The sequence below is a fragment of the Dysidea avara genome, chromosome 6, assembly GCF_963678975.1.
Source record: "Dysidea avara chromosome 6, odDysAvar1.4, whole genome shotgun sequence".
Classification (NCBI taxonomy): Eukaryota; Metazoa; Porifera; class Demospongiae; order Dictyoceratida; family Dysideidae; genus Dysidea; species Dysidea avara.
This window is the reverse complement of record NC_089277.1, coordinates 21,904,716-21,920,850: the sequence shown is the minus strand read 5'-3', so window position 1 is coordinate 21,920,850 and position 16,135 is coordinate 21,904,716. Positions and strand designations below refer to the sequence as shown.

General features: G+C 38.3%; 1 protein-coding gene across 1 annotated transcript in view; it reads right to left on the bottom strand.

The window, feature by feature from the left end:
* Nucleotides 1–15,629, bottom strand: part of LOC136257463 (multiple epidermal growth factor-like domains protein 11) — a 100,975-nt gene extending 85,346 nt beyond the window's left edge. Inside the window, exon 1 of the mRNA XM_066050684.1 lies at nt 15,528–15,629. Coding sequence (XP_065906756.1) covers nt 15,528–15,619 — 92 coding nt within the window. The 5' untranslated portion in view covers nt 15,620–15,629. The remainder of the gene's footprint in view (nt 1–15,527) is intronic.
* Between the last annotated feature and the right edge of the window lie 506 nt (nt 15,630–16,135).

Below are 16,135 nucleotides of genomic sequence, written 5' to 3'. Positions count from 1 at the left end.
CAGTTGTGCCAGGTCAGATGCAGTTCCTCGGTGTAAACTATGGATCTGCATGGTTCCAGTATTATCATTTTTCAGATGCACAGTAGTATTTGTTCAATCATGCAAGCTGCCTATTACTACAGCAGTATTGAGGTAAGTCTGAACAAACAGTTTTTTATGTCAGTGCACACCTATGTGCTTAAAACAAAGATGTAGATATTCTGGATACTGGTGAAAGAAGCTTTTACCTACTCTAATACAACACACTGGACCGACACACAGATGGACAAATATGTTGGCAATTTGTCTGCCCTGTCCCAAAAGTGCTATAAGAGTCCCTATTATGTGAGGTAATTCAGTGCCAGTGCTGAAAAACTGATCATAAGAGTTTGTAGATGAAGACTTGCATGGAACAGATAGAGCAAAAAGGTGCATCAAAAAGGTCCCAAAAGTGAAAAAAAAAGTTATGACCTAGGCGGGGATTGAACCCTGGCTGGTTATAATAACTTGGGGTTAAGGGGGGTGCACAAATCGCCACCGTTGTTTATCAGTGGTTTTGACAGGAATGTAGCTCAACTTTTCAGTGATCCTTCCCTACACCAGTGCCTTCATCGCCCTATAAAGAGCGAACAAAAGCACGTATTGATTTGCTACAACAACACTCGAGTTGCCAGATGATGGGCGTTTAATTTCACTAAAGTCCCGCCTCGATACGTGCTTTGCATGCCAAGATATGATGAGCTAAAAGTCGTGTTTTAAAAAAAGGTGTTCACAAAAAGGTACTGAGTAGAAAGAAAAAAATCTGTCAACACGTGGATTTGAACCCACGACCTCTTACACGCTAGTCAGGCGTTCTACCACTTGAACAGTATGTGCTGTGGTTTTCAAAGGAATGTTGCTCAAGTTTTCTCTACACCTTGGCCTTCTACACGCTGTAGAGACCGAACGGAAGCACGCGCGAACTCGTGATAACAATCTTAGAGTAGGCGGATGATGAGCGCTTCACTATCAGCACAGACTATGTCGATTCGCACCAAGTCTGGTGAGTAAGCAGCGTGACCGTCAGACAGACAGACAGACAGACATTTTCAGCTTTATATATATAGATTATACAAATCATATACATATATTTATTACAGGCCCATTATGCCCCACAGGATACTTTTTGCAGCTGATCTCTCTACTGGGTGACTTGAAATGTAGCTGAACTATATACAGGATGGTTTCTTTGTAGCTGAACTCTCTACAAGGTAACCTCTTCTATATAGCTGGTCTCTCTACAGGGTATTTTGTTTCTAGCTGAACTCTCTACAGGTGATTTGTTTGCAGCTAAACTCTCTACATGGTGGTGTCTTTGTAGCCAAACTCTCTACATGATGGTTTCTTTGTAGCTGAACTCTCTATAAGGTGACTTCGTCTAGCTGAACTCTCTACAAGGTGTTTTTTTGTAGCTGAACTCTCTGCAGGGTGATTTGTTTGCAGCTGAACTGTCTACATGATGGTTTCTTTGTAGCTGAACTCTCTACAAGGTGACTTCGTCCAGCTGATCTCTCTATGGGGTGATTTGTTTCTAGCTGAACTCTCTACAGGTGATTTGTTTGCAGCTAAACTCTCTACATGGTGGTTTCTTTGTAGCTGAACTCCCTACATGATGGTTCTTTGTAGCTGAACTCTCTACAAGGTAACTTCTTCTCTACAAGGTGGTTTGTATGAGGCTGAACTCTCTACATGGCGGTTTCTTTGTAGCTGAACTCTCTACAGAGTGATTTGTTTGCAGCTGAACTCTCTACATGATGGTTTCTTTGTAACTGAACACTCTACAAGGTGACTTCTTCTAGCTGATCTTTCTACAGGGTGAATTGTTGTAGCTGAACTATCTACAAGGTAACTTCTTCTAGCTGATCTCTATACAGGGTGATTTGTTTGTAGTTGAATTCTGTACAGGTGGTTTCTTTGTAGCTGAACTCTGTACATGATGGTTTCTTTGTAGCTGAACTCTTTACAAGGTGACTTCTTCTAGCTGAACTCTCTACGGGGTAATTTCTTTGTAGCTGAACTCTCTATATGATGGTTTCTTTGTAACTGAACTCTCTACAAGGTAACTTCTTCTAGCTGATCTTTCTACTGGGTGATTTGTTTGCAGCTGAACTCTCTACATGGTGGTTTCTTTTTGCTGAACTCTCTACAAGGTGAATTCTTCTACCTGATCTCTCTACAGGGTAATTTGTTTGTAACTGAACTCTGTACAAGTGCGTTTTTGTGGGTGATCTCACTGCAGGTTGATTTGTTTGTAGCTGAACTCACTAAAGGGTGATTTTGCTTGTAGCTGAACTCCTTGCATTGTATCTAGTTTCTAGCTGATCTCTCTACAGGGTGATTTGTTTGTAGCTGATCTCTCTACAAGTTGATTTGTGTGTAGCTGATCTCTCTGCAGGTTGATTAATTTGCAGCCGATCTCTCTACAAGGTAATTTGTTTGTAGCTGAACTGTCTATAAAGTGATTTATTTGTAGCTGATCTCTCTGCAGGTTGATTTGTTTTAGCTGAACTCTCTACAGGGTGATTTGTTTGTAGCTGAACTCCTTACATTGTGTGTAGTTTCTAGCTGATCTCTCTACAGGGTGATTTGTTTGTAGCTGATATCTCTACAAGTTGATTTGTGTGTAGCTGATCTTTCTACAGGTTGATTTGTTTGTAGTCGATCTCTCTACAGGGTAATTTGTTTGTAGCTGAACTCTGTACAAGGTGCTTTTTTGTAGGTGATCTCACTGCAGGTTGATTTGTTTGTAGCTGAACTCACTAAAGGGTGATTTGCTTGTAGCTGAACTCATTACATTGTGTCTAGTTTCTAGCTGATCTCTCTACAGGGTGATTTGTTTGTAGCTGAACTCTCTATAAGGTAATTTGTTTGCAGCTGAACTCTCTACATGGTGATTTCTTTGTTGCTGAACTCTCTACAGGGTATTTTGCTTGTAGCTGAACTCTCTACAGGGTGATTTGTTTCTAGCTTATCTCTCTACAGGTTGATTTGTGTGTAACTGATCTCTCTACAAGCTGATTTGTTTGTAGCTGAATTCTCTGCAAAGTGTTTTGTTTGTAGCTGACCTCTCTTCAGGGTGATTTGTTTCTAGCTGATCTCTCTACAGGGTGATTTTTTGTAGCTGACCTCTCTTCAGGGTGATTTGTTTCTAGCTGATCTCTCTACAGGGTGATTTTTTGTAGCTGACCTCTCTTCAGGGTGATTTGTTTCTAGCTGATTGCTCTGCAGGTTGATTTGCTTGTAGATGAACTCTCTACAGGGTAACTTGCTTGTAGCTGAACTCCTTACTTTGTGTCTAGTTTGTAGCTGATCTCTCTACAGGGTGATTTGTTTGTAGTTGAACTCCTTACATTGTGTGTAGTTTCTAGCTGATCTCTCTACAGGGTGATTTGTTTGTAGCTGATCTCTATACAAGTTGATTTGTGTGTAGCTGATCTCTCTGCAGGGTGATTTGTTTGTAGCTGATCTCTCTACAAGGTAATTTGTTTGTAGCTGAACTCTCTATAAGGTGATTTGTTTGTAGTTGATCTCTCTGCAGGTTGATTTGTTTTAACTGAACTCTCTACAGGCTGATTTGTTTGTAGCCGATCTCTCTACAGGGTAATTTTTTTGTAGCTGAACTCTCCACAAGTTGATTTGTGTGTAGCTGATCTCTCTGCAGGTTGATTTGTTTGTAGCCGATCTCTCTACAGGGCAATTTGTTTGTAACTGATCCCTCTACAGGGTGATTTTTTTTGTAGCTGACCTCTCTTCAGGGTGATTTGTTTCTAGCTGATCTCTCTACAGGGTGATTTTTTGTAGCTGACCTCTCTTCAGGGTGATTTGTTTCTAGCTGATTGCTCTACAGGTTGATTTGTTTGTAGATGAACTCTCTACAGGGTGATTTGCTTGTAGCTGAACTCCTTACTTTGTGTCTAGTTTGTAGCTGATCTCTCTACAGGGTGATTTGTTTGTAGCTGATCTCTATACAAGTTGATATGTGTGTAGCTGTTCTCTCTGCAGGTTGATTTGTTTGTAGCCGATCTCTCTACAAGGTAATTTGTTTGTAGCTGAACTATCTATAAGGTGATTTGTACGTAGCTGATCTCTCTGCAGATTGATTTGTTTTAGCTGAACTCTCTACAGGGTGATTTGTTTCTAGCTTATCTCTCTACAGGTTGATTTGTTTGTTGTTGACCACTCTAAAGGTTGATTTGTTTGTAGCTGAACTCTCTGCAAAGTGTTTTGTTTGTAGTTGACCTCTCTTCAGGGTGATTTGTTTCTAGCTGATATCTCTACAGGGTGATTTTTTGTAGCTGACCTCTCTTCAGGGTAATTTGTTTCTAGCTGATCACTCTACAGGTTGGTTTGTTTGTAGCTGAACTCTCTACAGGGTGATTTGCTTGTAGCTGAACTCCTTACATTGTGTCTAGTTTCTAGCTGATCTCTCTACAGGGTGATTTGTTTGTAGCTGATCTCTCTACAAGTTGAATTGTGTGTAGCTGATCTCTCTGCAGGTTGATTTGTTTGTAGCCGATCTCTCTACAGGTAATCTGTTTGTAGCTGAACTCTCTATAAGGTGATTTGTTTGTAGCTGATCTCTCTGCAGGTTGATTTGTTTTAGCTGAACTCTCTACAGGGTGATTGCTTGTAGCTGAACTCCTTACATTGTGTCTAGTTTCTAGCTGATGTCTCTACAGGGTGATTTTTTGTAGCTGAACTCTCTACAGGGTGATTTGTTTCTAGCTTATCTCTCTACAGGTAGATTTGTGTTGATTGCTTCATTGCTGATCGCTCTAAATGTTGATTTGTTGCAGCTGAACACCCTGCAAAGTGTTTTGTTTGTAGCTGATCACTCTAAAGGGTAATTTGTTTGTAGCTGAACTCTCTCCACAGTGACTTGTGTGTAGCTGAATTCTGTGTAACTGAATTCTCTAGACAGTGACTTAATTGTAGCTGAATTCTCTACACAGTGCATGACTTGTTTATAGCTGAACTTTCTTCAGTGTGACTTGTAATGTTCTGAATCTCTATAGTGATATATTTGCTTAACTCTCCACATGGTGACTGTCTTCTTGCTGAACTGTCTATAAGATTAACTGTTTGCAGCTGAACTCCCTACAGAATAACTTGTGATGTAATAAAATTCTATAATGGAATAAATAAATTAGCCGAATGCTCTATTAGGGTGACTGTTCTATTAGAGTATCTCGATCTCGCATTTGCTACACGGAGTTGGCTTTCGAATCATAACTCAGTGGTTTGTAATCCGATTCTTCTGTACTACTGCAAGGACTTTCTATGACGATTATTCCAGCTATACACCGGTTTTCAGCTCATTGCTCTAAGCGGTTTGCCTAGTAGGCGTGAAAACTAATACTTTTTTATTCATAAAAATCGATCGCGTAATTGTGACACAGGTTGGGTTTTGTGTCATATCTCCGTGGTCTTTATCTCGATTCCTTTCAAACCACCAAAAGGCACTCCTACGATGGTTACTCCATCTACATAGCAATTTTCAACTCATTCCATGAAGCGGTTTACCCTGTAGGCGTGACAACAAATCGATCTTGTTTTACGCGAATAATTGGTCATAACTCCTGAACCATTCATCGGATTTGTACCAAATTTGATGCTAGGATTCGCCTTTGGACTCCCTTTCTGTGTGCCAAATTTCAAGGCGATTGGAGTACGCGTTTGCTTGTTATAGCAATTTTTGCAAGTGTGCGAAAAGACGAAGAAGAAAAAAAAAACGAAGAAGAAAAAACGAAACTTTGGCAGCTCGTATCTCGGAAATGGCTGGAGCGATTTCCTTCAAATTTGGAATGTAGACTCCCTTGGCTGGCGGGCAACTGTGTAGCAAATTTGGTTCCAATCAGATAAGTGATCACCGAGATACAAAGGTGTGAAAATGACGTTTTCGTTCTTCCTGTCAATATACTCACGGGTGTGGCGCACCGGCTTCTTGGGCCGCACGACACACTACCGTGTGTCTTGATATACTCACGGGTGTGGCGCACCGGCTTCTTGGGCCGCACGACACACTACCGTGTGTCTTGATATGTGACCCAGTCTGAGAAAACCGGTCTGATCTCCCATGTCAGCAGATTCGATTTTTCACCCAGGACACAAATCTACATGAATAAACTATATAATTTCACAATCAAAATCAGTTAGACTTGAGTCGTCTGGTTTTGCTGGCTGCTTTCCCAAGTCCAATGGCGATCCGTACATGCGGTCCGGTGCGGGGCCTTAATGGAGCTCTGGTCAGCCTGGGGATTACTGTGTGTGGCTGTACAGCTCTGTGGTGTTGAATAAGTAAATCTGCTGTGAATTTCCTTTCATTTTAGCCAATTTTGAGACCACAGTGTTGGGATAGTTACTTTTAAAATGTAACTCGATACATATTATTTACAATAGTTACCATTACATATATTACCCATATAATAAAGTAACTATAATAATATTACATACTTTGTGTCCACAGCCTTAAGCTGTCACGTGTGAAACTACCACTTTATCACGTGACATGATTGCATTGATGGACAATGTGCAAAGCTTGGTTATACGCAAGAAGCTGGTGAATAAGCTTCATTCAGTAGGCTTCGTTACTTCATAGTGGCTAGGTGTTACTCAGTGGATTACTAACAAGATTAGTAACTTCGTTACTTAAAGAAATAATATTACATAATATTAGACTTGTTACAGTAACTTCATTACTTAGGTAATACGTTACATTTGCTAGTAAAGTAACTTGAGTTATAATTAGGCTTGAGCCAATTATGCTTTGAAAATTGACTATTATGCTTTTTAGCAGTGCTCAAAAATCCAGCCTATTATGCTCAAAATTATGCTCTCAAAATCAAGATTATGCCTGAGAGCTGATTGTTTTATTAGAGTATATCTGCATTTCCTGACTGCTGTATTAGAGTAAGTGACTGCTCAATTAGACTGAGTATCTCGATCTTATTTCCATAAGGCCCCTATTCGGTGATTATTAGTTCTCATCCAGCGTTTCTAATTATTATGATGCGGGCGGGAGGGTAGCTATTACCATTATGCCATTATTTTATAATATTAACACACTGACGTACAGACCTTGCCCAAATTGTCTTTCTTTCTTACTACAAACATCTCCTTCACCAGCTGATTCTACTTTTCGTGATCGCCAACTGTTTTTCGACAGTCAACTGAAAGCCTGCTTTGATGAAGTCGATAGAGCACGATTTCAACTGGCACTGCAGCAATTTGCTAAGGAAAGCAACAGTTCTCCTGGCGATATATAGCGCATTGTAGCGTTCATCAACAAAGAGCATGTACAGTAAATAATGCCGGGCTTACCATGTGGTAGCTTAAGAAGGATGCGGGCGGTGGATGAGAAACTAATAATCACCAAATAGGGCCTAAAGTGTGAATAATCAGTCAAGGAATAGTTATAATAATAACACTGTAAGGTTTTTTGATATGAAATGCAGTAATAATGTGCAGTGTGTTCATGTTGTACAGCATTTTTGGCACGTGCATTGCAAGTTTTAATTAAAATTCTTGAAAATTGTCCTATTATGCTGGCATAACGCTTGATTCTTTTGCTAGCCTATTATGCTCAAAATTATGCTGGCATAATTTGTGCAAGTCTACTTATAATATTACCTGTTTTTACAGCATATTTCATTATATTACTTCATTACCACAAAAGTAAAAATTATTACGTATCGCGTTACTTATGCAATGCGTTATCCCCAACAGTGATGGCCGAAAACTTGGCCTAATTCATCCCTACACCTTACTTTTCAATTTTTGAACACCATCTTGCCCACCTTCCAGGCCCCCCGCTTTCCACCCCTTTTGGAGCTCACCTGCTCAGTTTAAAGACTATCTAAAATGTAGAGAAACTTAGTTGTTGGCTACTTGCAATGGATGCTCTGGAAGGTAAGGAATTGGTGTAAAACATGTGAAAATTTGGTACACATAGCTTCAACCATTGGCGAGCTACAACACACAAAATACTTAAAACCGGTGTTTCTCGATACTTTTAAATAGGCGATAAGACCAGTTTTCCCAGACTGGGTCACATATATTAATTTTAAAATGAAGTAGGGATCTACACTATACAGTAGCAAAAGTGAAACTATGAGATGAATAATGCTACTACAACTACAATATATCTCTGTGGGAAGACCTCTACAAGCAAACAATAATTGTGATAATAGATATGCTGTAGCTAATACCATCATTCATCCCTCACCACACTACTTTTATCAATAGGATCCCTACATCACTTTTTAAATTAATTGGGGAGAACCTTAGTGAACCCTGTAGTAGACACATTAGGTTTCTATGGTAATTACGTAATTGGTGTGATGTAACCACATAATGTATGATGCATCCTTAGAGTTGTTGTAGTAGGCTTTATGAGTTGTTGTGTAGTTTGTGCTCTCTAGTTAGTTATGAGAAACTAGTTATAGTGATAGAGCAAATACTATTACATGGTGTCAGAAATTGAGAACCTTGTTACCAGTTATGGCATCCTACCAGATTAAGCCAATTGAACCATTCAACTTCAAGAAACCTGAAGAATGGCCTCAGTGGATTCACAGATTTGAGAGATTCCGAGTAGCTTCTGGCCTATCCTCAAAGTCAGAGGTAAACCAAGTAAATACTCTTGTGTACTCTATGGGTGCAAAGGCTGATGATATTTTCCAGTCATTTAACTTCAGTGAAGAGCAGGTAAAAATCTATAATACAGTAAAAGACAAGTTTGACTCTCACTTTGTTAAGCGCCGCAATGTTATCTTTGAGCATGCCAAATTTAACAGAAGAGTGCAGCAAGAAGGCGAGTCTGTTGATGACTTCATAATTGATCGCTATTTCTTGGCAGAACATTGTGATTATGGACAGTTACATGATCAAATGGTCAGAGACAGAATAGTCATTGGTATCAGAGACAGCCAGCTGTCAGAAAAACTGCAGATGGATAGTAAGCTGACCATAGAAAAAGCCACAGCGATGGCTCGACAGAGCGAATCCGTAAAACTGCAACAGAGAACAGTGAGAAATGACTTGCTAAGAGAAGCACAAATTGAACTGGTGAAAAAGCAAACCCATAAGCAATCATACTCCCACCACAGTAAGGATTCTTCCAGACCACAAAATCCACCAGGAAGGCCTAACAATTGCTCCAGGTGTGGCCAAACTCCATCGCATGGTAGAGTACACTTCCCAGCAAGTAAAGCCATTTGCCACAACTGTAAAAAGAAAGGCCACTTCAAAGCATTTTGTAGAAGTAAAAGTGCCATTGACCAACTAGCTGAAACAACAGAAATTCAAAATGGTGTACATTCTCTAGTGACATCAGAATCATCTGAAGAATCAGATAATAATTCCTTTCTAGGAATCATCCATGAAAACAAAAGCAACCCATGGGTGATAGAGCTGACATTGAAAGGTCAAGCAGTTCAGTTTAAAATTTACACAGGAGCAGATGTGACAGTTATTCCCAACACAGAATACTCTAGAAGCAGAGATGGTCCATTGTCACCAGCAGACAGAACGCTCAGTGGTCCAGGCCAACATGTACTGAAAGTCAAAGGGAAGTTTGTGGGCTACCTTGAAAGAAACCACAGCAAACAATCTATGTGATAGAAGACTTGCACAAAGCTTTGTTAGGACGTCCTGCCATTGAAGCCCTACAGATTTTATCATTTGTTGAGCCAGTACAAGCCAGTGACATATTCATGCAGTTCCCACAATTATTTACAGGACTAGGCAAGCTTCAAGACAGTTACCAGATCAAACTCAGAAATGATGCTAAGCCATTTGCACTAAATGCCCCACGTCGAATAGCAATACCACTGCTACCTAAAGTTAAAGAAGAGCTCCAAAGAATGGAAGCACTTGGGGTGATTTCAAAGATTGAAGAGCCCACAGAATGGTGTACTCCAATAATATTGTTGTTGTTCCAAAACCCAATGGCAAAGTTCGAATCTGTGTTGACCTGACAAAACTTAAGGTTACGGGATACCGCAAACCCACATGTACACTATAAATCATTTTTCATGATTTTGGGTTTTGATTTTTCCTATTCCAATGTTACCAAACATTTATGCATTCTTAACTTCTCATTAATTGACATGGAACTTAGATATTGTTATGGAAACATGAGCTGTCCCCATGTCAATTAGTGAAAACTATGAACCAAAAATCAGACCAATGAAGAACCATGAGAACTTATTAACAGTTCTAAGGTTCAATTGTGAGGGACTGACAAGAGGATTTGTGAGTAATGTGTCTAGTTGCTGAAATATGGCAACAAAATGGCCTAAAAACAAGACACTGTGGTCACAAAATTATTTTTTAAATTCATATCACAAGCACCAGAAACATAATTTCTTACAAACCACTCCATCAGAACCTAGACAAGAAGCCTAACTAGTCATTTGTTTGTACAAAATGTTAACAATTTGTTTGACAGCCCTGAATTTTGGTTCAGGAAAATATCGCCATTAGTAAGCAAAACTATGCATGCGCCTACAGGTGTGCCAGTTGCTAAGTGTGTTGTTTATATGTTATCTTGTACTGTTACATGTGTTTCCTTGTACCTGTCCAGTCAGCCCAACTGTCAAACAAAAATTTTATTACGTAATTAAGGTGGGCTTGGTATTGTTGTGTTGTGTATCAGCTGGTAACAGGCTTAAATTGTTAGGAGAATCATAGCATGCTGATTGGACAGGTACAAGGTACAAGAAAACACACGTAACAGTAGAAGATAACATAGAAACAACACACTTAGCAACTGGCACACCTGTAAGTGCATGAGTAGTTTTGCTGACTAATGGTGATATTTTCCTGAACCAAAAATCAGGACTGTCAAACTAGTTGTTAACATTTTGTATAAACAGACTACTAGTTTGGCTTCTTGTCTAGGTCCTGATGGAGCCATTTGTTAGAAATAATGTTTCTAGTGTTTATGATATCAATTTAAAAATTAATTTTGTGACCACAGTGTCTTGCTTTAGGCCATATTGTAGTCATATTTCAGCAACTATACACATTATTCACAAATCCTCTTGTTAGTCCCTCACAAGTGATGTTCTTCAAATCTTAGAATTGTTAGTAAGTTCTCATGGTTCTTCGTTGGTCTGATTTTTGGTTCATAGTTTTCACTAATTAGCATGAGGACAGCTCATGTTTCCATAACAACATTTGAATTTCATGTTGATTAATGAGAAGTTAAGAATGCATAAATATTTGATAACAATGCATTAAGAAAAATAAAGCCCCTAAGCATGAAAAATGATTGATAGTGTACATGTGGGGTTTACAGTATCCCGTAACCTTAACACAAGTGTTTGCCGTGAGCGTCCCATCTTGCCATCTGTAGAACAGACATTAGCACAAGTTGGGGATGCAAAGTATTTTTCAAAACTTGACGCTAATTCTGGTTTCTGGCAAATTGAATTAGCACCTGAATCCTCAAAACTGACAACATTTATTACTCCATTTGGGAGATATGCCTTTAATCGTCTTCCATTTGGAATAACCTCTGCACCTGAACATTTCCAAAGAAAGATGAATGGTATTTTGTCAGACCTTGATGGAGTTGTCTGTCTAATTGATGACATTCTAGTTTATGGCAAAACAGAACAGGAACATGATCAGCATCTCAAAGCAACTCTCAGGAGAATAAGTGAAGCAGGCCTTACACTTAGCAAAGAGAAATGCATTTTGGTGCTACTAGTATCAGTTTCCTAGGCCAAACTGTAAACAGTGAAGGAATTCAGCCTTATCAAAACAAGATCCGTGCAATTTGTGACATGAAACCACCAAGTAACCTCACTGAACTTCATCGATTTCTTGGTATGCTTAATCAACTAAGTAAATTTTCTCCACATTTAACTGACAAGACTCAGCCTTTGCGAGAACTCCTTAGTACTAAAACTCAGTGGGTATGGGGAGAAGCACAAGACAGAGCTTTTGCAAGTCTCAAAGATACTATCACATCCAGTGAAGTTCTCGCAATGTATGATCCAACTCTAGAAACCATTGTTTCTACCGATGCTTCAGTGTATGGACTGGGAGCTGTTTTACGACAGAAGCAGAAAGATTGCAGCCTTCGTCCAGTTGCATATATTTCTCGAGCATTAAGTGCAGCTGAACAGAACTATGCCCAAATTGAAAAAGAAGCCCTTGCTGCAACCTGGGCTTGTGAAAGATTTCAACAGTATTTTGTTGGGTATGCACTTCAAATTGAAAACAGACCACAAACCGCTTGTTCCGCTGCTATCTACAAAGAGCCTTGACAAAATGCTAATAAGAGTACAACGTTTTAGACTACGTCTGATGAGATTCAGTTACTCAATTTATCATGTTCCTGGAAAAGATATTTGCACAGCAGACACTCTTTCCAGAGCACCAGTTCTGACTGAAGACCACACTGCAGAAGCCTTTCATAAAGAGGTAAATGCTTATGTTAATCTTGTTATTGATCGTCTTCCAGCTACTACAAAGTGGCTACAGGAGATCAAATATCTCCAAGAACAGGATGAAACCTGTCAGAAACTTAAACTATACTGTCAAAATGGGTGGCCAGCCAGAAAACAACTGAGTGGTATGCCGAAGTACTACATTCCTGTTAGAAATGAGCTGAGTGTTAACAATGGCATTCTCCTAAGAGGCAATCGACTGATTATTCCTTCCTCTCTCTGTCTTGAGATTATTGAAAAATTACATTCTGGTCATCAAGGCTTTACAAAATGCCAACAGCAAGCTAAAGATTCTGTGTGGTGGCCAGGCATAAAGAAGGACATTGAAGAAAAAGTTTCAAAATGTATTGCTTGCTCTAAGCACAGATTGAACCATGTGGAGCCATTGTTGCCATCACCATTTCCAAATAGACCATGGGAGAAAGTAGGGACTGAAATTTTTGAATGGAGAAATTCTAGCTATTTACTAGTCATAGATTACTACTCTCGTTACATTGAGGTTGCCAAGTTATCTTCCATGACATCACAAAACATAGTACAACATCTCAAGTCAATATTTGCTCGTCATGGCATTCCTGAAACTGTCATTTCAGATAATGGTCCACAATATTCAGCAGCATTGTTCAAGTCATTTTCAGAGCAATACAGTTTACACATGTTACAAACAGCCCAAAATACCCTCAAGCCAATGGTGCAGCAGAAACAGCTGTCAGAACAGTAAAAGATCTGTTAAACAAAAGTGATGACCCATATTTAGCAATGCTTGCTTACCGTTCTACTCCTTTAGAGAATGGTTATAGCCCAGCTGAACTACTGATGGGGAGACGGCTACATACTACTATTCCAGTACTCCCAAAGCAGTTAAAGCCAAAGTTACCAGATGCCAACAAACTGAAGAAAAAGGAGAAGTCCATGAGAAAAAGAGAAAAAATCAACTTTGATCAGCGACATTGTGCAAAGGATTTAATTCCCTTGCAAAAAGGAGAGTCAGTTTGGATAATTGATATTGAAGCAGAAGGTGTAATCACAGAAGAACTATCCAACAGATCCTATATGGTCCAAACACCTTACCACTATTACAGACGAAACAGAAGAGATTTGATACCTCTAGCCAATCAAGAAACAGCTTCAAGTGTTGACAACCCAATACCAACACCAATAGAAATTCCAGACGAACCTTTTATTACTGTTTCAGATGAAAACCCTTCTGTAGTTCAGACTAGGAGTGGAAGAAATTCTAGACCTCTATACGGTTTGTTGAGAGTGAACAATGACAAACATTTTGTAGCATGCATCATACTTAAGGAGAGAGATGTAGTAGACACATTAGGTTTCTATGGTAATTATGTAATTGGTGTGATGTAACCACAGAAGGTATGATGCATCCTTAGAGTTGTTGTAGTAGGCTTTATGAGTTGTTGTGTAATTTGTGCTCTCTAGTTATTTTATGAGAAACTAGTTATAGTGATAGAGCAAATACTATTACAAACCCCTTGAAGACTATTAAAGTGTAGACAAAACAGTATAGTCAAAAGCCTCCTAAGTGCTAGCCTAGCCATATTACATAGATTCTACTATTTAGCCAACTATAGCTAACCATTAACTACTACAAGTTTCACTTCAATTTTAATTCTGACCAGTGAAACATGACAAGTGTAACCTATGTATAATATTATTATCATGCCACTGTATGTGTGCTGGTATATGCACACATCTTTTCATTACCTCAATCCCTATAATAAATTATTAATCTAAATATTATATTTATATTCATCCTACACATGATTAATCATCTCACACAGATATAAACACTGCAGGATTGATAATCTATAGACATATGTTTTTTGTATGATTAATGGCTGGTCAATTAAAGAATTATCAGCAAGTATACCAAATTGCATTAACTTTAATTAGCTATCTAAACAAGGCTTGCCCCTACAATGTTATACATTCATCTATAGCTATATAAATTAATGTGAAATTTAAAAAGCTAAACACATTCATGCTATGATTCCCTCAGAGCCATTCTTAGTATCATTGAGGATATAAAGTAAATTTATATACGGGGATCCTTCAAATGATAAAAATTATGCATCTATGCATAGTTAGACGTTGGATAGGAGTTATGCGGTTTGCAAATTCCTTACCATATGATACAGCCATACTGCAATTGCATTTCAACATAATCAACATAATTATGACTACAACATATGAAATATGAAATTCTGAAGCCTTTATACTTGAAACTCTGTGGACCCTTTTTCCCTGAGGTTCTAGGCAAGTTGCCTACTACTTATAAGGATTCCCTTAGTGCAAATTTTAAAATGTTCATGTTAAACTAATTTGTGGCTCTAGTGTAAATGACTTTAATAATTTATGTAACCACACTAAAACTATATCTATCTAACTGTTAGCCTACACTATACATTGATTAACCTATAATTAAACATTATGCAATTGATCTGATCAATTGAATAAGAAGAGTAAATATACTTTCTCCTACAGCATAAGGTGTTAATTTGCAATAGTGTTTTATGACTTCCCTGCAGTTGTACTGACTATTGTAGCTACCCCATTTTATCGCCTGTATTTTTCTTTGTGGCTGGATTGACTGCAGAGACATTTTTTGTACTGTTCTCTATTTGAAATGCTATGTATAACAGATTGAAAATATGTCACTGAGAACAAAGTGTAATGGTCACTTTATTTCTCAGCTTGGGGCAGGTGAAAAATTAATTTACTGGACGTTTAATCCTTACCTTAGTCATAGTTATAGTAAAATGTATATGTGCAGTTATACAGGACCTCCCATATTTGCCTTCCAGTGCCTAACTGGTAAAGTAGATAAAACAAATAACCTCCATAGTTTCACTACTGTTTATTTCTATGGTCCCAAATTGGACTTAAATGTTCCTTGTGCTTGTAGTATTCTCACACAATTTTACATGCCAGCGGACAAAATTTTATTCTTTATACACTGTACCATTCTGTAAATCTAGCTCATAACAGACATTTTTTATATACACATTGTTACAACTCCACATTTACCCTTGCTGATGAGATCTCTTGATTAGCAGCAGTAGTAAAATTATGAGCAGCAGTACTGCCAAAGAACTTAGTTTGCCACTCAGATACTTCATACTTAAGAGACTCAGACAACAGCTGCATCTGCTATTCTGGCAATGTTATCATTTATTATATTATTTCAATGTGCCTATATTAGCCATATATGTGAACTGTGGTTTCTGACTGTCCATATATAAAATTTAATTCTTGAGTTACAGTAATTATCTACAAGAGCAATGATAAAAATATATATAATAAATCCAATATTCTAATAGTGGTTTACCACACAGGATAAGTACACATGTATCATATTACTAGTGTAAAAATAATTTTAAAAATTAAAACATGGGAACAGATATTGCTGAAAAAAAAGTAAAGAAACAAGAGTCAAACAAGCCAGCATGCTAAATACACAGAGATCTCTATTGGGACTTAATGAATACGGTATAGAAACTAAGGTAAAGCAGTAGTTATTCCACAAAACAGGGGCAGATAAATACTTCATGAGAATGCTTCTACAATGTAAATGTTCATTTGAGTAAAAAAAGAGATCTGTGTGTGTTTAACATGCTGGTTTGTTTGACTCTTGT